Source organism: Ctenopharyngodon idella, chromosome 13 (genome assembly GCF_019924925.1).
Source record: "Ctenopharyngodon idella isolate HZGC_01 chromosome 13, HZGC01, whole genome shotgun sequence".
Classification (NCBI taxonomy): domain Eukaryota; kingdom Metazoa; phylum Chordata; class Actinopteri; order Cypriniformes; family Xenocyprididae; genus Ctenopharyngodon; species Ctenopharyngodon idella.
Window position 1 is genome coordinate 29,716,554 of NC_067232.1, and position 21,308 is coordinate 29,737,861.

The 21,308-nt window shown below is 40.0% G+C and overlaps 2 protein-coding genes and 1 long non-coding RNA gene across 4 annotated transcripts in view; 1 reads left to right on the forward strand and 2 right to left on the reverse strand.

The window, feature by feature from the left end:
* Nucleotides 1-3,689: 3,689 nt before the first annotated feature.
* Nucleotides 3,690-10,293, reverse strand: cfap36 (cilia and flagella associated protein 36). Its single transcript, XM_051916059.1, has 10 exons — nt 10,048-10,293; nt 9,898-9,962; nt 9,716-9,814; nt 7,439-7,553; nt 6,891-6,978; nt 6,018-6,174; nt 5,229-5,310; nt 4,994-5,112; nt 4,393-4,530; nt 3,690-4,082 (listed from the first exon to the last, which is right to left on the reverse strand). The coding sequence occupies exons 1-10, from the start codon at nt 10,148-10,150 to the stop codon at nt 3,999-4,001; spliced, it is 1,050 nt and encodes a 349-aa protein (XP_051772019.1). The 5' UTR covers nt 10,151-10,293; the 3' UTR covers nt 3,690-3,998.
* Nucleotides 10,287-11,531, forward strand: LOC127524528 (uncharacterized). Its single transcript, XR_007933076.1, has 2 exons — nt 10,287-10,418; nt 10,912-11,531. It is a non-coding gene; the product is annotated as an uncharacterized LOC127524528 (long non-coding RNA).
* Nucleotides 11,532-11,974: 443 nt separating this feature from the next.
* The window catches only part of LOC127524511 (inactive phospholipase D5), a 29,680-nt gene continuing 20,346 nt past the window's right edge, over nt 11,975-21,308 (reverse strand). For both annotated transcript variants that reach the window (XM_051916053.1, XM_051916054.1), the window contains 5 exons: nt 16,189-16,386; nt 15,335-15,471; nt 14,962-15,130; nt 13,038-13,128; nt 11,975-12,940 (listed from right to left, as the gene is read on the reverse strand). In XM_051916053.1, coding sequence (XP_051772013.1) covers nt 12,726-12,940; nt 13,038-13,128; nt 14,962-15,130; nt 15,335-15,471; nt 16,189-16,386 — 810 coding nt within the window. In that variant the 3' untranslated portion in view covers nt 11,975-12,725. The remainder of the gene's footprint in view (nt 12,941-13,037; nt 13,129-14,961; nt 15,131-15,334; nt 15,472-16,188; nt 16,387-21,308) is intronic.

Consider the following 21,308-nt stretch of genomic DNA (forward strand, 5'->3'; position numbering starts at 1 on the left):
TGGACACTTACAAATCAGGTCTCTCAGGATTTTAACTGTGCATGATGGTCTTATTATTAAAGGAAGATCAATCTTCTAGATCAGGGCTTTTAACTCTTTCAGATGCCACGGACGCCCAAATATGATCAACATGGGTAAAGCTGCATAGAAAACAATCTATCTTGTATAAAGCTCTATGTAAATAAACATGACTAAGACGTACAGTAATTACAGTTCTGAGGCTATACAGTACAGTTTTGAGGTGTGAGATAAAAAATCAGCACAAGAAGCAACATTTGTTTACATTGTTTTCACTAGAACAGCAGAACTGAAGCGACTTCCCGCTTCTTGTGCTTATCTGTCCGAATATGATCTCCAATGTCTGCCAAGAAAAAAACAACAGCTTCAGTGACTGTAAAACCCTCGACTACATTAATAATTCCTGCAGACACCAGCTGACAGGGAACGTTCTGCCAAGGTTCTCTCAAAGTCATGAACAAACATTCTTCCAGTAACATTAATAGAACGTTCATTCAGTGATATCTGGTCTTTAATGTTCTCAAAAAGCACAAAAACATTATTTATACATCGTTCTTGAAACATTTTTCCTGAAACGTTTCATTAGATGTTCGTCTAACATTTTTTTTTTTTATGTTACTACTTTTAACATTGGATTTACATCCACACACTTTGTCAGGACTGACTGTCACACACATTCACACATGGGACAGATGTTGTGGACAGATGCCCTGCTCTGTGTTCTCCTACACAAATGCTTTACATCCATGCAATATATTTCTGTTTAATTTATCTTTTTGCCCGTGTTTTCACACTTTTGCTTGATCAGACGACTTTCCTTGATGTGACTGGTTGAATGAACTTGTATGTATAGTGCAGTTAAACCTCTTCAACATGCGAAAAACCATCTTCTGAATCCATAAATTATGAATGCAGTATTACGTTCCATTTTACGCTGCAAATTTGCTAGAAAACGCAATCTAGTGAAAATGAATAAGGCAAGTAGATCAATAGTGAAATCAATAGATGAGGTGTAAAGCATGTTTAAAGCAGCAGACAGACAGAAGACAACTGTATAAAACAAATGTGTTCTTACACAAACAAATAAAGCTATATACAAATAATTATGTATTTGCACTGTTTAAAATAAGTTTATAATGTACAGACATATAATCATTTATTTTACATAAACTGAGCAAAAATATAAATAAATACCCATTTTATACATCCGAGTGAGCATACTATATCGAAAGCATACTATATCGAAAAGATTATGCCAGAAGTCCCTGGATGGTCAACTATTTCTGCTAGATTTTCCAAGTGTGGATCTGTGCACACTCTAACGGCTAATATTACCCATGACCCACTGCGCTTTGGAGGAGGATTCAGTTCAGAACTACAAACACTAGTAAAAAGTGTTTAAAAAAACTACAAACGTGCGCAACTGATGTTTAAGTAGAGAGGTTTAGATAAAGGGGATTGAGCTACTAATAATCAACATTTAACCTGATAAAAAATATTTATTTAAAGTTATCTGTGTTATATTACATCTGCAACAACAATGTGAACTTTTATAAAGATCCGTTAACTTTTAAACGCATCTGTGACGAGCAGGGCGGGCGAGAGCCGTGAGGGAACGGCGTGAGGCCGGTGACGCGAGAGTTGACGAGCTCCACCTGTGAGGCGCACCGGCCTTGAGTCTCTCACGGAGGAGCTCCGGAAGCATAAAAGGAGGAGCGACGACAGTAAAGGACGAGAGAGGACCAGGCCTGGACTTTATTTTGTTGTATTATGTTTGTGTGGCCGGCAGACGTCCGCGAGGGTCTGCCGGCATTACTTTCGTTTTGTTCTTTGTTTAGTTTATTAAAGTTTATTGTTTGAATGTTCGCCGGTTCCCGCCTCCTTCTTCCCACATCTTACGAACTGTGTTACATTGGTGCCGAAACCCGGGACCCCTCGACGCGACGTGGCGCCGCCCTCCCCCCCACCGGCTGCCGCGGAGGAAGGTCACCCGGTGGGGGGGAGGGCGGCGCCACGTCGCGTCGAGGGGTCCCGGGTTTCCCGTCTGATACATATGGCACACAAAATGGGTTTCAAGGTCGTCATCTGATTGGTTGAATTCTCCAGGATTTCCGTGAGACGTGTGTTTCGCGTTCTTTAGCGGTCCACCTGGAAACAAATCCATCGTGATGTCAAACCCCCTCATGGAAAAAGAAAGCCTGACAATGAGCACTTACCAGGATCAACTAAAGGCTGGGTTTCCAAAATGATCGAAAGGTCACAGCACAGACTCTTTAAAAGACCTCAGAGAGTTTTGCTCTCCCCCCCCCCCCCCCCAACAAATCCCAATTTAACCCCTGTATATTAGTACAAATTCTAATTTATTGATACTGTAATTGCAGGTAAAGAGCTTTAATAAAATCCAGGCAGATAATCCAAAAACAAAGCAAGAATCAAAACCAGGAACATGTGATCAGCAAAGACCTTATGCGCCAAAGAAACAAGCGCGCCGCCATCTTTATAATATTGTCTTTGAACTTCCGTTTTCGCGGTAGCTCTGTATATTTCTATGGCATTACTGTCAAATAATTAGCTGGTGAAGTGGATTTACTTGTTGTAAAGTTAATGAAAGTTATCATGAGCATTGTAATGTTTAAAGCAGATGTCTTAACAAATGTAAGTCGACCGGGAAGATTTTAAAACGAGCAGTTCATTCATAAATACGTAAGTTCGCTGTGGAAATACAAACCGGAAGACAAAAGACAACGAGCGCGGCGCTGAAAAGGGGCGGGGCTACATCAGGTCTTGTGAGAAACGTCCAGGGGTGCGTTTCCCGAAAGCATCGTTAGCCAACCATGGTCGTAAGTCCCATTGAACTCTATTGGTAACGATGGAACTTGCGACCATAGTTCGCTTTGGGAAACGCACCCCAGGTCAGGAGCGTTTCTGTTCAGTGTTTGACTGTGAAGAAGATCGAGCAGAAGATGATCTGTGACCTGTAGAGGGCAGCATAGAGCTGTCATCATTACACGCCTTCAAACTTTACAGGTTGCTTCTGAATTCTTCTCCACCCATTTGTGCTTCTCCACCGTCACCTTCTTCTATGTGCAAAGCAACAGCCCATCAGTGCTTGAAACAAAGTAACTCGTGAAGGAACATTTTCACGTCAGTGATTAAGCACTGCTCTTCAGTCATGATGGTTGTGGCCTGTGGTCACTAAACCACGGCGGATCTGACTATATTCACACTGACTGAAAAACTTTCATCACAGCGAATCTGCTGTGCGCCTCACAGCGTATCTTTTCTGCTTATGGACATCACAAACTCAAATGAGAGAAGCCTGAAATTCTGCGCCAAATTAAATTAATTCTGACAGCTCTGAATATGAATCATCAATGAAGGGTTTTTATACTGGCTCAATAATTGATTTCTAACTAAAAGAAACTTCTGTGAAAATTTGTAGATACAAAAAAAAAAAAAAAAAAAAAAAAAAAAAGGAATATATAAGATAATTTGGGCCCTTTTACACCTGACATCAACATGTGTTTCTGGACTGCATTATGACCTTTATCACCGCGGTGAGGCTGGACAGATGTTATTGTCCCTGTCATAATGTGAAAATGTGATATAATGCCTGTAACAAACTCAAATAGCAGAATATGTACTTAATTGAAAAAAACAAAAAACCTCTCTCTAATGACTAAAAATGATACTTTATTGGGTCATTTCATAAACATCTGTCCACAGATCATGAAATAACAGTGAAATATGAGCATATGCTTAAGAGTATGTGAGTGTTCCCATGATGCATAACAATATTTCAGCAAGTAAAGACTTAAACATCAGCAGTAATAAACAGATCATGCCAGATTCAGTGACGTCACACGTCTGTTCATATAAAGTACTGTGAGATCACATCTAACAGAGCTACAGGTACATAAAAAAATATAAATGAAATAATATACAAAAGTGATCCGCGTCTTTACAGTCCGTTTTGAGTTTTATTTCTTGATGACTTCCTCTTTGAGTTTCTCTGCCAGGTGTTTTCGTTTCTGCAACTTCTTCTTCTCCTCAAGAGAGATTTCCTGGAATATGGAAAAGAAGGGAGAAACGGAGCATTTAAATGGAGGAACATCAAAAACCAGCAGAGAAATTACATCCAGATGTCTGTTATTAATTAGGTGAGATTAACTGCTAAAAGCTGAAATCATAAAAGCTCTATATCAATCCTGAAATCAGCATTTTAGAAAAAAATTATTGTCCACGGGGACTAAACTCCCAAAAAAATCAGGTATTTGAATTTCAGGTGTTACATTCAGGAAGTGTGACTCTGCTGGTGTGTGTTTATACTGACAGCACTGAAGCGGCGTGTGATGGAGGTGAGTGTGTGAGCACCTGTGAGGAGGCTCTGGGCTCCGGGGCCGCAGGAGGAGCGTCAGCGGGGCTCTTCAGGGTCTGATCTCTCTTCAGGGCCTGGAGTTTGTCTCTCTGCTGCTTCAGATACTCAGAGCGCTGATGTAACGCCTCCTCATCCTACACACACACACACACACACACACACACACACACAGACTAACACTGTTCAGACAGGACACTACCATGAGGCTTGGCAAAATCAATCAAAAATCACGGCCAATCAGAAGAGTGTGTGGGCGGAGTCTCTCTGCAATCGTACTGTCATAGAATTGTTTGTTCACATTTTGAATGTTCTTGTTTAGTTTATTTTCAAGATGTTAAATCATATTCAAACTCACATTAGACACTTTTAACATTAAATAAAGCACAAACAGTAACCGAGATTATACTGGTCATGTTTTGTATGTTGTTGTTCCAGCAGTGATCAATGTCGCAGAAATAGAAACTCTAAAACAGAATCATCACGCGTCGCGCATATTTAGGACAACAAAAACACGGACTAGCATGGAAAAGATCCGTTTTATCACACGCTGCGGCTGGTTAGGACAGTGTGAATGAGCTGGTGATGTGTGGGTCTCACCGCGAGCGGTTTGGAGTCTCTCTGTGTGTCGTCGTCTCTCGGTCTCTCTGGACTCGTGTGATTGGCAGACACTGAACCCTTGACCGGTGCCCTCACAGCAGGAAGGGCTTTACCTTTACCTGTGAAACACACACAACACTGATCCTCACAGACACTAACTCCACGTGAGTGAAAACAGCAGTGATATTCTCTGATTGGCTGCAGTGAGAGCGAGTGCTGATGGGAACAGACTCACATGACGCTGTGGCTGAACTCTTGACGGCTGCAGACTCAGACTGCTTTAACTTCAGCTCTGTAGCTTCTGTCACGCCGTTGGTCTGTGGACGGCAGAAAGAGCGTTGAGAATGAGCGTTCAGCAGAAGCAGCATTAGTCCGTGTCTGAGATCTGTTTCTCCTGCTGTTAAAGGGTCAATTCAGCCATGATTCACTTCTACAGCCGCGTCACCTTCCCTCTCCTCCAGAACGCAAGAGCAGAAATTAAACTACAGCTCGTGCTTGATCACATCACTATAGAAGCACATTTCCACCACATGAGAGAAAAAATTTTTTTTTAAAAAACTCATAATTATGAGATACCAAGTCATAATAATGAGGTTAAAAAGTCAAAATTATGAGATAAGAAGTCGTCGAAATTATGACTAAGTCACAATATTAATAAGATAATTTATTAATAAATAATATTAATACATTTTCCATTCCTTTGCGCTACTTTTCCATTTTTCTATGTAATCATGCGCTAGATGGACGTGAATGACCTTTGCACTCACGTCTTGTGTCTTTTGCAGCGTCTCGCACATCATGACACGGCGTTCTAAAAACGCAGCGCTGACCTGCTTCTGTTCCTGTTCGATTGTAAGCTGTGCAACATGGCTTCATTTACTTAGATCATATATTCAGTTCTAAAATAAATTTTACTTACTACTTATTTCCAGCAAAAAATAACTTTATGGTAATACACAATGTTACAGTGAGATAAGATCCCTCATATATGAATGATGTCAGAGTCACAGTGACTGTCACGTACTGCGTTGGTTTTCCGTGTCCCGGAGTCACAGGCCGTCTGAGGCTCACACGTGTTTCCCGGAGGAGTGTCCGACAGACTGCTGGACGTGGAGGCCGGCTCCTCTTTCTCCTGTGTCCGGTGAGCCATCATCTCCAGATCATACTCCTCCTTCGACCTCCTGCAGGAATAATACATCACAACACCTGAACCTTATTTATTAGTTCTTCTCCAAGCTTTTCCACAGACCCAGTTTGAAAGGCCCCGGCACAGACTTCAGCACATTTCTGCTCATTTCATGTCACATTCAAATAGTTTATGACAGCATGAGCTTGTGAACGCAGGTTTGTGTGCGGAGCGCTGTGATCTGTGAGCTAACCCTGATCTCTTAATGGCATTCATTAAGGTCAGCATCTTAATTAATAGAAGCAGAATCTCCGGGACTGACCCGCGCTGGCGTTCGGAGCGGCAGTCAGGCACTGGGACAGAAACGCTGCAGACTAAGTATATCGAGCCGTTCTTTTTCGGTGGGACTCTATTAGTGAAACGTTAAGCCTCTTAACGTCAGTGGTCTCTCCGTGGCTTTATACACTTGGCTTTCTGACAGCACTATCAATCCCTTTACTGCAGCTGAAGTAACCTCGCGGTGAGGACGCTTTATCTGGGATGCGTCACATGTGTGCTGTAAATGATGCCTCCACTCTTTATTGTGCAATAACTTTCAAAACAGCCATTTTAAAGATTTTCAACACGGCAGTCCTGGAACATGTTTGATCAAAGTTAATGAGGGAATGGCCGTGTTTATGAACGGATGCGTGTCATATCTGCTCTCATTATTACATAACCTGCTGGTCTGATGAGGTGACTAATGAGACATCACTAATGAGGTGAACTTACCTGAGAACCTCCTGAAGAATCTTCATTTCCTGCTGCTCGAGTTCATTCATGACGTCCACACCGTCGGTCAGACACTCGGGCAGCCCGCCTGAAACACACACACACACGCTTAAATGTTTGGAAAAGTTATGATTTGTAATGTTTCTGAAAGAGTCTCTTCTGCTCAAGGCTGTTTATTTGATCAAAAATACAGTAATGTTGTGAAATATTATTCCAATGTAAAACAGCTGTTTTCTATGTGAATATATAGTAAAATGTTGATTCTGACTTTCTCAACTCTGAGATTATATCTCACAATTCAGACTTTTTCCTCGCAAATACGAGTGTATATCCTGCAATTCTGACGTTTTTCTCCCAATTTTGACTTTTTTTCTCAATTATGAGTTTATATCTTGCAATACTAACTTTTTTGAGTTTATAATCTTGCAATTATGAGTTTAGATATGATGCATTAGATATGCTTTGACAGCCCTAAAAACAAACACATTCTCATGTGAACACCTGAATGTGTTTTCTATGTGCTCGACACAGGTTTGTGGTGTAAGTACCGTTCCTCTCCTTGATGACATGCAGAGCCTGCAGCTGAAGCTCCATGTTCTTCTGGACCATCAGAGAGCGGAACATCTGAAAATCATCTGTAGCAAGAACTGGCTGGAAAACAGCCTGTTTGAAGAAGAAAACGCAGTACGCCATCATGTCACTGACATTACAGGAGCCGAACAGAACAGAAATCCACATACACGTGAATGAAGGACTAACCTCTGCATGCTGTATAAAGGGAAACGCATCACTGTCAGTACATAACGTTCAGTCAACTAAACCAGACAATAAGCCTGATCTTCCACAAAACTGTGTGAACTTCCCACTGTATCAACGAGCGTCCAGTTCTAGTACAGTTTCCTCATAGCTCAAGAATTATTCACGACAATATGAACTGCAAAAGGAAGGTAAAAATTGTCTGATCTGAGAAATCAAAAATAACATTCCTGACAAATACATGTTTCAAAAGAAACATGTTTAATGCTTACAAACTTCATCAAAAACAGAAAATACCCACTATAACACATCATTAAATAAATCACAAATTAAAGGATTAGTTCACTTCAGAATTGAAATTTCCTGATAAACATCTTGGATGACATGGGGGTGAGTAAATTATGTCTTTCTTTCTTCAGTTGAAAAGAAATGAAGGTTTTTGAGGAAAACATTCCAGGATTTTTCTCCATATAGTGGACTTCACTGGGGTTCAACGGGTTGAAGGTCCAAATGTCAGTTTCAGTGCAGCTTCAAAGAGCTCTACATGATCCCAGACGAGGAATAAGGGTCTTATCTAGAGAAACCATCGGCCACTTTCTAAAAAAATAAAAAAAATAAAAAAAAATAAAATTATATATTTTTTAACCACAAATGCTCGTCTTGCACTGCTCTGTGATGCTCCACACATTACATAATCACGGAAAGGTCACGCGTGACATAGGTCGGAAGTACCGATCCAGTGTTTACAAAGCGAACGGGCAAAGACAATGTGAAAAAAAAGGTAAAACAACGATGGCAGATGATTTTGAAGTTGCAGGAGAAAATGAGATGGAGTTTTTCGCCCTACCGCGGTACTTCCGCCTACGTCACACGTGACCTTTCCAACATGATTACGTAATGCGTTGAGCATCGCAGAGCTAGTGCAAGACGAGCATTTGTGGTTAAAAAGTATATAATTTTTTTTTTTTTTTTTTTAGAAAATGGCCGATGGTTTCTCTAGATAAGACTCTTATTCCTCGTCTGGGATCATGTAGAGCTCTTTGAAGCTGCACTGAAACTGACATTTGGACCTTCAACCCGTTGAACCCCAGTGAAGTCCACTATATCCACTGAAGAAAGAAAGACATGAACATCTTGGATAACATGGAGGTGAGTAAATTATCAGGAAATTTTAATTCTGAAGTGAACTAATCCTTTAAATCTCAATTTTAAAAAGGGTATTTGGTGCTGAGGCTAAGAGATGTAACCTTAAAATGAAAATGGTGAAATAATGTTTGGTAAAGTGTAAATGTCAAGCCAGCTTTATTTCTAATACAGATTGTTTCAAATCAGCTTCACACTAATAAACAGGAAAAATAACAGAATCAATGATGCAAACTCAATAAAATATAAGGCAAATTCTGAGGTAAAGCAGCTCTGAAAAACATTATTCAGCTCAATTCAGTTCAAGGGTGAAAGTTCAGCTCCGCTGTGAACCTGTTCAAAATCTTCTTTACTGCGTATATTTGCATTTAATACTGCAGCTGGACTGACTGCGTCTTCAGTTTCTAGGTCTGTCATCTAGTCCAGGTCAGTCTCACTAACCCAGTTATCTAATCTCCATCAACTGCCTTAACCTGCATGTGTCACAGTGACTCTGACTCTCTCTGAAGATCTCTCAGTCCAAACGCTGCTGGCTCAGGCTGACGCTTTCATACTAAACAACAGAAATAAAGCGTTATGAAAGTGCATAAAGACCATAATCAATGATTCAACCCTGAATACAGGCCTCGAGAACGAGCCGAAACAAGAGCTACGGACCCTTCAGAAGCAGATGATGTTATAGTTGTGTAAACTCCTATAGTGATGAATGGAAAATACAACAAACACCATTTTTGCTTTTCCATTTGCTCCAATAGCAAAAGAAAAACCCCAACAGTGTTTCTATGACTTTATAAAATACCAAGAGATTGATTATGATGGTCAGAAGAGAGAAAGATGTCACTGAAACAATCAGTGAAGGCGCAATAAATAATCTACGGCGCGTCTGAGCCGCATTATAACGCCAGTAATCCAGAGATGTGATTTACCTGCAGAGTTTTAGAGCTGCTGAAAGACGAGCAGGCGTGCAGAAACTGCTGCTCACTGATTCCCACCTCCTGCATGTAGTTCTCCAGCAGCCGCTCCACCTGTCAATCAATCACAGCAGCGTCACTCAATGCGTTCGATGGATGACGCTGCGGCATTTAACGCGCGTCTGAGCCGCTCTCACCAGCTGCTTGTACTGCTGATGGATCTCTGTGTAGGTCAGCTTATTCTCGTCCTCATCATCGAACACTGAAAACACAGCAAACAGGACATTCACATGCGTTATGCAAGTGCTGTTGCGTTATAGCGGAGACTCGTGACAGTGTTTTCACACCTGAGCATTTGTTCTCCATGAATTCGGCCAGTGGGATGAGCCAGTCCGGGCTGCTCAGGTACCCCGCGATGCTCTCCAGCACCCACTCGCTGTCATCCGCCATGATCCGCGCTCGCGCTCACATCACCCGAGACATGATGGACACATTAGAGCGCTCCTGTGAAGAGACTGTGTTAAAAACAAACGCGAGCACCCCGGATGTGATGTGCAACATAATCTGCGACCATAGCAACCGATGGCGTCACTGCGGGCGTCACAACTTCTTCTCCTTCTTCGGCGGCTTGCGAGCCAGCTTATGTATCTGCATACCGCCGCCTCCGGAGCTGGAGCGCGAGGAAACTTCAACTGGACCTATAAATTCCTGGGATTCGGTAATATTTCAGTGCCCCAGACTTTATTTAAAGTGGTGTTTCACCAGAATGAAGTGTTAAAGCTTTTCACAATACTTTGGTTTGTCCATTATAATGAGTAAAAATAATTATTGCATTTACATTTTTTTTTTTTATCATAAAATAATGTCTGATTTCCATGGTACACTAAGCATTTTGTCATGTCCCTGAAGCACTTCACTGAATTTGAACTTAGAAAATATTTAACAAAATGTGCACAGTGTCGATAAAATTTGTGGTACTTTCTTGTGAAAAATATTTTTCTAAAAAAAGCAAGATATTTGATAAAAAAACAGATTATAAAGTAATCTCTCAGTCTGAACTCAACCCCGTCACTCCAACCGTTCTCCGCCTATGATAATTTAGACTCTACCCATATGTGACATCATTTACCAGAAATGACATCATTCAGGTCTCTCTAACAGTGGTGCAGAATATAGTAAGTAGTATAATAGTTTTTATTTTTATTTTTGAGGTGTATAACACTTGCATAACGCAGCTCAGATCTTCTACAAGAGCAATGGCAACATCTGAGCCCTGTGACAAATGAGCTCTACAAGTCCCAGAAACACTTCTATCCTTGGAAAATCCAGTGTCCACTGGTCACATTCCCTCCAAACCCTGTCCTACAGAGTGTTCATCAGAACCAGAACGAGTGGGAAAGAGGTGGAAATGAAAAATCTACCAAATAACTTTAAAAAATAAAGTAACCTGTTTCATCACAATCGTTTAATGTCCAGAAGCATCATGGCGGCATGTTTTTGTTGTCGAGCCAAATGGATTCTGAATGCAACTTGCATTGCAAAAAACACAAAAATATTCAATGTGAAATATGTAATTTATATGATTCATGCAGAACTGATGAGTCTTCATGGGCGAGTGTTTTAGCACTCAGTTTACATTCTTTCCTTTGTTCAATTTTATTATTGTTTATAAAAATAAACACGCATCCACATCTGGATCCTGCTGCACGTCACATCGAGCTGTTTCTTAAATTAGATTTCTATGAAATCTTGAATTTCTATGAATTAAAATATTCCACTCAACCATGAAAATGTTATTTAAAAAATAAATAAAATGCTTTATCCAGACTAACACAGGCAACTTTGATCAGGTGTAAATCTGAGGCTCCGCCTTCTTTGAGGTGTAAATCTGAGGCTCCGCCTTCTTTGAGGTGTAAATCTTCTCTGGTTCATTTCTTCTGTTCAGTCGGTCGAGGTCAGACGTGAGTGAAATCATGAACACACTTCCTTACAGTAGACATGAATGCATTTCGATCTTTTTTTATGCCTTTTCAAAGAACAAAAAATAAGTTCTGCTGTGAGTAATGGGCCTTTACTATTTGTTAATACTGAAACTTCAATATATGCAAAAAATAATGTTTGGAACTCTTTAAATCTCCTACTGACACACTGAAGCAAAAGATATAAATAAAGGCCTTAGAACAGTTATTGCTGTAAACATAATACTGTACATTTCAAAAATTGAAAAAGCATTTTTAATATAATATTTCCTTTTATTGTTTCTAACACAAAATATACAAGAAAATACATGTTCACTGAAGTACAGTCATGATGTTCTTAAAATACAAAGTGCAAATAAATCAACTGCCAATTTACCAGCATATGTTTCAACATGCATTAAATCAACATGCATGTGAAAATTATGATAAAGCTTTGATAATATTTGACTTTAAATTGATCTTGCATAAACTCTGAATCAGCTAAAAAACAAGATGGGATATGAAAATCTGTAGAAAGATTTTGTAAACCTGCCTTTAAAAATGTAATATTTCAAATACACTACTTTCAAATACACTATACTATAATGCATAGTAGATTTTTATGCTACAAAGTGATAGTCAAATTGATAAAACATTTTTAATAGTTAAAGGTAGAAACAGTTTTCAGAGTAAAAGTCTCAACACTTACTCAGAGACAAACATCTCAACACAAAGGCCCTGTTTCCACCTGGTATTAAGATGATTAAATACAATCTAACGGACAAACCCACGTCACACGTCTTCCAAGTGACGGAGGAAAGAGGCCAATGAGAAGGACAGATAGCAGCTGTGAGTCTGATCAGGACACTTGTGATCGCATCGCTAAAACGCATCTTCATACAAGGTGGAAAAAATGGCCAAACAGTACAGTGAAATAGATATTACCATACAAAAACTGTTCTGATAGCATGAAATGCCTTGCTTTGTCGAACTCAAAGTGCATGGTACAAAGGAAAAGAAACAGCCAACAAATATACATTGCAACATATATATTTTGCATGTCATTTTCAAACACGGATGTTTTCTTTGACTGTATGCATGCTGCATGCTGGGATGTTGTTTGGATCTAGAGTTTTAGTGTAGTGGGAATGCCAGTCTCTTTCGAAGACAGCTTTCATCCGTTCAACTACAGAGGCGGTGTTGTTCTCCTGCAGAGGCTGTCTGATCACCACACCAACACCCGCGTTGAAGACAAACTCGTTGCCCACCCAGTTTGAATTCCCTAAGAGCCCAGAAACATGGGTTAGAAGAAGAAGTGTTAAACACCTCTTTCCCCCTATTCTCAATTCAGTGAATATGACATTATCACATGTTCTCACCTAGATACACAGAGCTGTCTGTTACCATGAATCTGCTGTGGTTGATTCTGTAGAGACGTCCATCGCTCTGCTCCCGGGGAATGAAGAACTTCTACAAGAACAACAACACAGTACATGTGTTTTCAGTATGAGTGACAGGAGTCCTGCCATAGCAGACGTTTATTGCTTATGAAACAACACTTGATAATTCAGTATGATCTTTGTATTAGATTATTTGATGAATGTTTTATCTGGCCATACAGTTCATGACAAAATGGATGGTAGCAAATTCTGTTCAAATAAACTTCCTTTGCCTGCTGCACCTTTATATCTTAGGGTGCGTCTCAATCAGCTCTCTAGTCAGACGTCAGTAGTCAATCATTCACTGATCGCAAAATCCTACCAGTGCACTGAAACATTCGCTCCCTAAAATGTCCCACAATGCACTGTGAAAACCAGGGTGCATCGATGCTCATGATGTTCCCTTAACGGACGTTTAATTAACCAATTGAGACGCACCCCAGTGGTCAGTGGTGATCCATCCCTCTAGTTCTTGTTTAGTTCCTGAATGAATCAGCATTATGAATGAATTGTTTGATTTAATGAGTCAATCATAAAGACACTTGTCGCCACCTACTGGCAAGATGATGTAACCTGCAGAATGAGTCATTGTAAATCTCTTATCTGTGATTTAAAACAAGCAGAAAACTATAAGACATATAACAACACAAAGACAAAATATCTGATAAAAATTAGTTGTTATAGGATCAATAGCCTTGTGGGCAGCATTTTGTCTCGGTTTAAAGGGTTAGTTCACCTAAAAATGAAATTTCAGTCATTAATTACTCCCCCTCATGTCGTTCCACACCCGTAAGAACTTCGTTCATCTTCAGAACACAAATTAAGATATTTTTTATTGAAATCCGAGAGGTATATGACTCGTCCATAGACAGCAATATAATCAACACTTTCAAGGTCCAGAAAGGAACTAAAGACATTGTTAAAACAGTCATGTGACTGCAGTGGTTCAACCTTAATGTTATGAAGAGATGAGAATACTTTTTGTGCTCAAAAAAACAAACAAAAATAACGACTTTATTCAACAATCTCTTCTCTTCTGTGTCATTCTTATACGTTGTTTACGTCCAGCGCTTCCAGGTTCTACGTCAGAATGCCGACTCATTTTTGGCCAAAGCTGATCATGTGATCAGCACGACTGCGTGTGACGCTGACGCAGGAGCCGGCCAATAATGAGTCGGCGTTCTGATGTAGAACCTGGAAGCGCTGGACGTAAACAACGTATAAGAATGACATAAAAGAGAAGAGATTGTTGAACAAAGTTGTTATTTTTGTTTTGTTTTTGCTCACAAAAAGTATTCTCGTCTCTTCATAACATTAAGGTTGAACCACTGCAGTCACATGACTGTTTTAACAATGTCTTTAGTACCTTTCTGGATCTTAAGAGTGTTGATTTCGTTGCTTTCAATGGAGGATAAAAAAATATAAATATCTTAATATCTTAATTTGTGTTCTGAAGATGAACGAAGGTCTTACAGGTGTGGAACGACATGAGGGAGAGTAATTAATGACAGAAATTTCATTTTTGGGTGAACTAACCCTTTAAGTTTCTTAAACCAACATCAAAGTCTGTTCACAAGCTTTAGCCTCTAGTTGCAAATTGTGGCATGTGGCAAAGCATTCCCATCTCTTGTGTTTTGATTAACGACATCATCAGCGATTAGTCGACATCAACTCGACTTTAATCACATAACAGTCGACTTCAAAAAATCTAAGGTCGTTCAACCCCTAACAAACAGTGAAGTCCCAGTGCTGTTGGACTGTTACATCAGCACTCTCAGCACAGAATCTCCACCTATCAGGTTTGAAGATTGGTGTATAATGTAAAACAATGATAATTGGTAATCTGTGACGAATGTGCACTCACCACCTCCAGTGAGCAGTTGAGCGACTCTATACACAGTGCTTTCAGAGACCAGAGGAAGTTCAGCGTCAGCGGCTCGGTCTGTTCCCCGCAGCTTACTAACAGACGAACTCTGATGTTTCTGCTCAGAATCAAGGCTTCTCGGAGCATGTTGTCAATGAGTGACCAGTACCTGTGAAAGAACATACTGCGATGAATGATGGTACAAATGAAACACGATCCCATCAGAACTAAATCTGATCCAAAAAAGCTTCTTCTTCCTGCATGCTCATTCAACAGTAGCTGTTTTTTTCAGTAGCTGTGACTTATTTATGTCACAAATGTTTCATTATATTATAGTAGATGTGTTGGTCAGCCATTGTTTAACAGGACTCACTTGGGTTGGCTGCGGTTCATCATCGGTAAATAGTCAGTTATGGAGATGTAGATAAATGTCTCGGCCTCCTGAATGACTCTTTTAATGGCCTCAGTGTCTTTCATCCGGTGTTTTGGGCAGAAAACATCCGGAGAACTCTAGCACAACAAACGATGGTGGGGAAAAAACAAACATAAATGCAGTCATGATTTACGGTTTTAAGGATCTATTTCTCCTCTCCCTCCTTCATTGGTGTAACCCAATGTAGTCGATTTTATTCAGTCCTAATATTTGCAGTTATTTACGTACAGTGAGGTTAGAAAAATCTCTAAACTGCTCAGGAAAACTATGATCAACACTGGGCTAAAGCTCAAGGTTACAGAATCGCCACCAAACACGTGAACACTGCCGTTTTTATTCACAGTGTGTTCAGTTCATGACCAGGAGAGCAGCTATGATTTATCATTCTCTCCTTTGTAATATATCACACGTCACAGTGAGGTGTTTGATCAAGAGTGAAGCAGTAGCAGAAGCTGCAGTGGATGATAAACACTTCTTGTTCATTTTCTTCGAGGACTTCATTGATTAAACAGGATATTAAAGGCAATGCAACCTTTAATCAATGGAGACCTGTATCTGTAAATCTATAATAGCAAATCTCTCTTCCATAAACAGTGCAGAAAACAAACATCATTAATCTTGCTTTTCTAACCCGTCTCTCTCCGCTCTATTTATACTGCAGGGTGCCTGTAGTAACAAACAGATAAAACATCATTACAGTGAGGCTAATCAAATGAAGGATCATTTCCATGTACTGGGATTTTTTCTGCCTTCCACTAGAAATGAAAATTTGAAACACCTCTAACTCAACTCACAGAAATGTATGCTTCTGCTTTAGTGTCATTCAGAAGCAGCGTCAGGTTCTTGTCTCTGTTATACAGTGCGTATAGTCTCTTGGACCATATTGAGGGCAGAAAGTCTTTATGTTGCAGTTGACAGTACAGGCTGAATATCCGGTGCAGGTCCAACGCCAGACAGCTGCAGTCATGAATGATGATGCCAAACTCCTTCATCTGTAAAAATAACACATCACCTCACTCTCCAGAACACTGAAATTTCACTAAACACGATGAAAAACATTACATATTACACAACTCCAACAAGGCCTTGCCTGAAAGTTCGAAAGTTTTATAAGCTTCCTAGCATGCTTTATCATATTGTTAGCATGTTTTAACATGCGTCTGTCACACGTGGTTGAAATCAAAGAGGATGCAAGATCTAAGTGCAGCAGTACTTTTAATTAAAGCTGCAAGCAGCATTTACCGGGGTTCAAGCATTTAAGGCCTTTAAGCACATAAAAAGGTATTATATTTTATTTAGCAAGCATGTAAACACTTAGATCATAGATGGAAAAGACCATTTACAGGCAATAGAGGCAATTTAGTAAGGAAAAATACGGTTTTTAAAGGTTTTTTGACACCCTGTACAGTCAGACACTTTTTTTGGGTGTCCTCAGAGTGTGCCCCTACATATGTGTGTTAATTTTGGTGAAAATATCTCATTTCGTTTTGAAGTTACAGATACTTATATATATATGAGACCATAAAATATGACCCAAGAACATCTTTGATTGGATTTTTTTGCCACTTCCTATCAAAATTTTGACATTTGGGCTCACATGTATAGTTAATCAGCTTAGGTTCCGTGTTTCCTACGGTGGTTTCGTCTTGATCGAACTAATGGTTTCGAAGATATTCGCAAAAATAAGTCGACCACATCCAAATCCGATCTACACAAAAATTGGCGTGCTTCTTTAGAGTCATATGCTGCATGTGCTCACCTATTTTCATGAAGTTCTGAGTTTTTGTTTAGGCTTTATAGGCTTTTGGGTATATTTAGCCATGCCCATTTTCTAAATAACCCAGTTATAGCAACCCAAAGGGTAAAGTTCAACTTTTTTTTGATAATTATTGATTTAGAGAGTCCAGAGAATTGTCCTACACTGGTTTCGTTCCGATCAGGCGAAAAACCTAGGACTAGTTCGCAAAAGTAGGATTTTCACATATTTGCGAATAATTAATGAACAATTTGATTGACAGCATTGGTTCTTGAGGCAAAGTTGTTAAGCATGACGAGATCTATCCAATTATATGCATATTGTATGGATCTTTGAAACACCACGATTACTGAGGCGTAAAACTTGCCAACTCGCCAACTTGTGGCCGATTTCTTTCAAAATTCTTACAGACCTCTAGGCCCATGACTCGAACATGCCCACTGAGTTTCGTTGTCCCGAGTTTGGTGCAAATATCTCATTTCGTTCTTGAGTTATAGCCATTTTAGTAAAAGTGCCTCCGCCTCCATTGTACATTTTGTTGCCCCTTAGTGACCGTGAAACAAAATTTCAACTTTTTTTTTTATAACTTTTGATATTCAGACTCCAGAGAACATTTCTGCAATGGTTTGGTTCCGATCGGGCGAAAAACCTAGAACTAGTTCGCAAAAGTAGGTTTTGGACAAAATTCAAAATGGCGGGACAAACAGTCAAGGAGTTATGAGCCATTTCGCGTATCTGATCGCTGTAGTGCCACCTATTGGCCGATTTGGATGAGTCCGGGTATATGAGTAGCGAGCAAGACTACTACCATTTGACAAAGTTTCAAGTCTCTAGGCCTTACGGTTTGGGCTGCCCAATCAGTTTTAGGGAAGAAGAAATAAAATAAAAATCTGAGCAATTACAATAGGTTTTCAGCACTTCGTGCTTGAACCCCTAATAAATAAACTCTAAAACAGACAAGAAACAGGCAGGAACAGAACTAAAACAACAACGTATATGCAACAGAGAACTGACAACTGAACTGAACAAACACAGGGCTTAAATACACTTAACAAACAAAGGAACCAATTAACTAGACACACCTGAACATAACTAACTCAATCAGTAACCATAGAGACCAACAGGCGGAGAACAGAGGAATACAGGACTAATTAACAAGACAAGAAAGCTTAGAGCTCAAACAATGAACAGAAACACATATTCAGAACAAACTCAAAACCAGAACAACAAAACAGAACAAAACACAACTCAAACGTTACAGCGTCTAGCAATTGTTTTACATTTTTTAGCCGTTTTTAACAAATTGTTAGCATGAATTAGCATTTTGCTAACATGAATTAGCATGTTTTCAGCATAAATATGCATCTTGCTAACATGAATTAGCATGTTTTAACAGGTTGCTAGTATGTTTTATCATATTGTTAGCATGTCTTAACATGTGTATAGCATTGTTTTACATTTTGTAGCTGTTTTTAATAAATTGTTAGCTGTTCAGCTGAGCTTTTGATGTTTTGTTACGGAAAGGCCGAAGCTGATTGGTTGGTTCTTGTCACATGACCTGTGGTGCACTTGCGGCATTCTGAAAAGTTGAGAATTTTTCATCTCGATGCACCTGGAAAACGCACCGCATGCGCGTCGTGAACGCGTCGCTTCCATTATGAGCGCGCCTGCCGCGTGGCTACATTTGAAATAACGAATTTGAGCGCTAAAGACGTGATATGTGAACAGCCCCTTAGCCTGCTAAGCAACCAGGCACCTCAGCTCCACCCACGTCCCGCCTCTTTGCCCATTTTCAGTTATCCGGGAGTGACACGCTGTGACGCGCTGCTAAGATAGCAGCGGCCTCATTTTCGCTTCAAAAAGGGCGAGTGGAGCATCACTCTTGAACAGGAAATACGTCACCTCCACTTGAATAATTTTATCTCAGCATCGCTACACTGGCAGACTGATGCTGTCGTAACGTGTAATGCAAGAAAAACGCATGGATCTATATTTTTCTGATGAGCAATATTGATGTCTCACCAGTGTTAGCAGATGTTGCATGACGACTAGGCATAATCTGTTTTGATGGCTTGTGTTAAAATAACATAGTGAGGCAAAATCTCACAATAAAATAACAATTAATAAAATTACTTCTTATCAGATTGTGTTTTACTAATGTCTACACCTACCCCAACCCTAAACCTACCCTTACAATAATGCAAATACAGTAATTAAATGACGCAATATTGATGTGCGCATGCCCAGTGTCCATAGCTGTAGCTAGCTCCACTAGTGCAGGTGACGTATTTCTGCCCTTGAGTGGAGCTCCACTCGCCCCTTAAAGAGATAGTTCACCCAAAAATGAAAATTTGATGTTTATCTGCTTACCCCCAGGGCATCCAAGATGTAGGTGACTTTGTTTCCTTGCATTAGCTTTACTACTAGATATATTTATGGAGATGAGATATAAAAACCACCCTGTACAGCTATGATCAGCTGTTCGGCTGAGCTTTTGATGTTTTGTTACGGAAAGGCCGAAGCTGATCAGTTGGTTCTTGTCACATGACCTGCGGTGTGCTTGCGGCATTCTGAAAAGTTGAGAATTTATATAAAAACCGCGGGACCCGATAAGATTTCTTGCTGCGCGGGATTAAATTTTTAATGAAAGGCGGATTGCGGTCGGTAACTTTAATGTACTTTAGGCAGGAGCGGGCGGTCTGACAATAACCCGGTCGCTCCCAAGATGCTTTGACATCAGCGCATCTGTGCTTGAACTTGAAGTGAACAAAACTTTCTGCAGTGGTGGCGTTCACACAGTCCCCAGTTCCCTGTCCTGAGAAACCTGACAAGATATGTTCTTTGCATTAGAGGTCTGCGCGAGTGCACCTTCAGAGATCATTCAACCTTGTGATCGGATTTTGAAGGAGAGACGTTCTGAAACGGTCGTCAGTCAGCGTCATTCTGTTCTTGTGTGGATGTTAAAAAAGATTTCATTTTGCAGTATAGCTAGTAAGCCAACAGTTTTCGTTTATGTAATTTTGGCATAGCCTATAGTTTTGAGGGACATGTTGTAGGTTATTTAATTTAGCCTATTTTTCTCTGTGATATTTAGCCTATTATTCTTTGTGACATTTTTTCTCTGACATTTTTCACAGACAAATAACAAATAAAAATCTTGTATATGCAACATTTTTTATTTGTTATCCTCAATCACTCTCTTTCTTTAGGGGAAGTTTGAATGCGAGATTCTTTAGTCGGGAAGAAAATCACTACATGCGGATAGCGGGTGAACAAAGAGTGAATTTTAGGAGGGAGCGGGTGCGTGCGGAATAGAACCATTGCAGGAGCGGGCGGGAGCGGGACGAAAAAAACAGTCCCGCGCAGACCTCTACTATAAGAGTAAAAAAAACATGCACAGACAAATCCAAATTAAACCCTGCGGCTCATGACAACACATTGATGCCCTAAGACACGAAACGATCAGTTTGTGCAAGAAACCGAACAGTATTTATATCATTTTTCACCTGCCTTGCACATCTGGTTAGTGAGGTCTGAACACGCTCTGACAACGGAAGTGATGTCTCTACTTCAATGAGCGCGAGACATCACTTCCGTCATCAGAACGCGTTCAGACCTCACCAACCGGATGCTCAAGGCAGTTGGACATAGTGGTGTTTTAGAGGTGAAAAATGATATAAATACTGTTCGGTTTCTCGCACAAACCGATCGTTTCGTGTCTTAGGACATCAATGTGTCGTCACGAGTCTCAGGGTTTAATTTGGATTTGTTTGTGCGTGTTTTTTTTTACTCTCATAGATGGTGTTACCGTTTCAATGCATTATATGACTGACAGACCGCAACGGTTGGAGTTAAAAATCATCACTTGTGTTCTACTGAAGAAACAAAGTCACCTACATCTTGGATGCCCTGGGGGTAAGCAGATAAACATCAAATTTTCATTTTTGCTCGTCACGGACACTACGTCCATATTTTTTTACAGTCTATAGATTTAACACATTGCTAACATGAATTAGTATGCTGCTAGCATGTCCTAATCTAGTTTCTAGGCTATGCTAGTAATAGATACTAGTGAATGAAGCTTAAATACTCTTGTATAATATTTTTGACCCCCAATGAAAGTCCATGGGACTTTTCATAGCTTTGATCATCCATTTA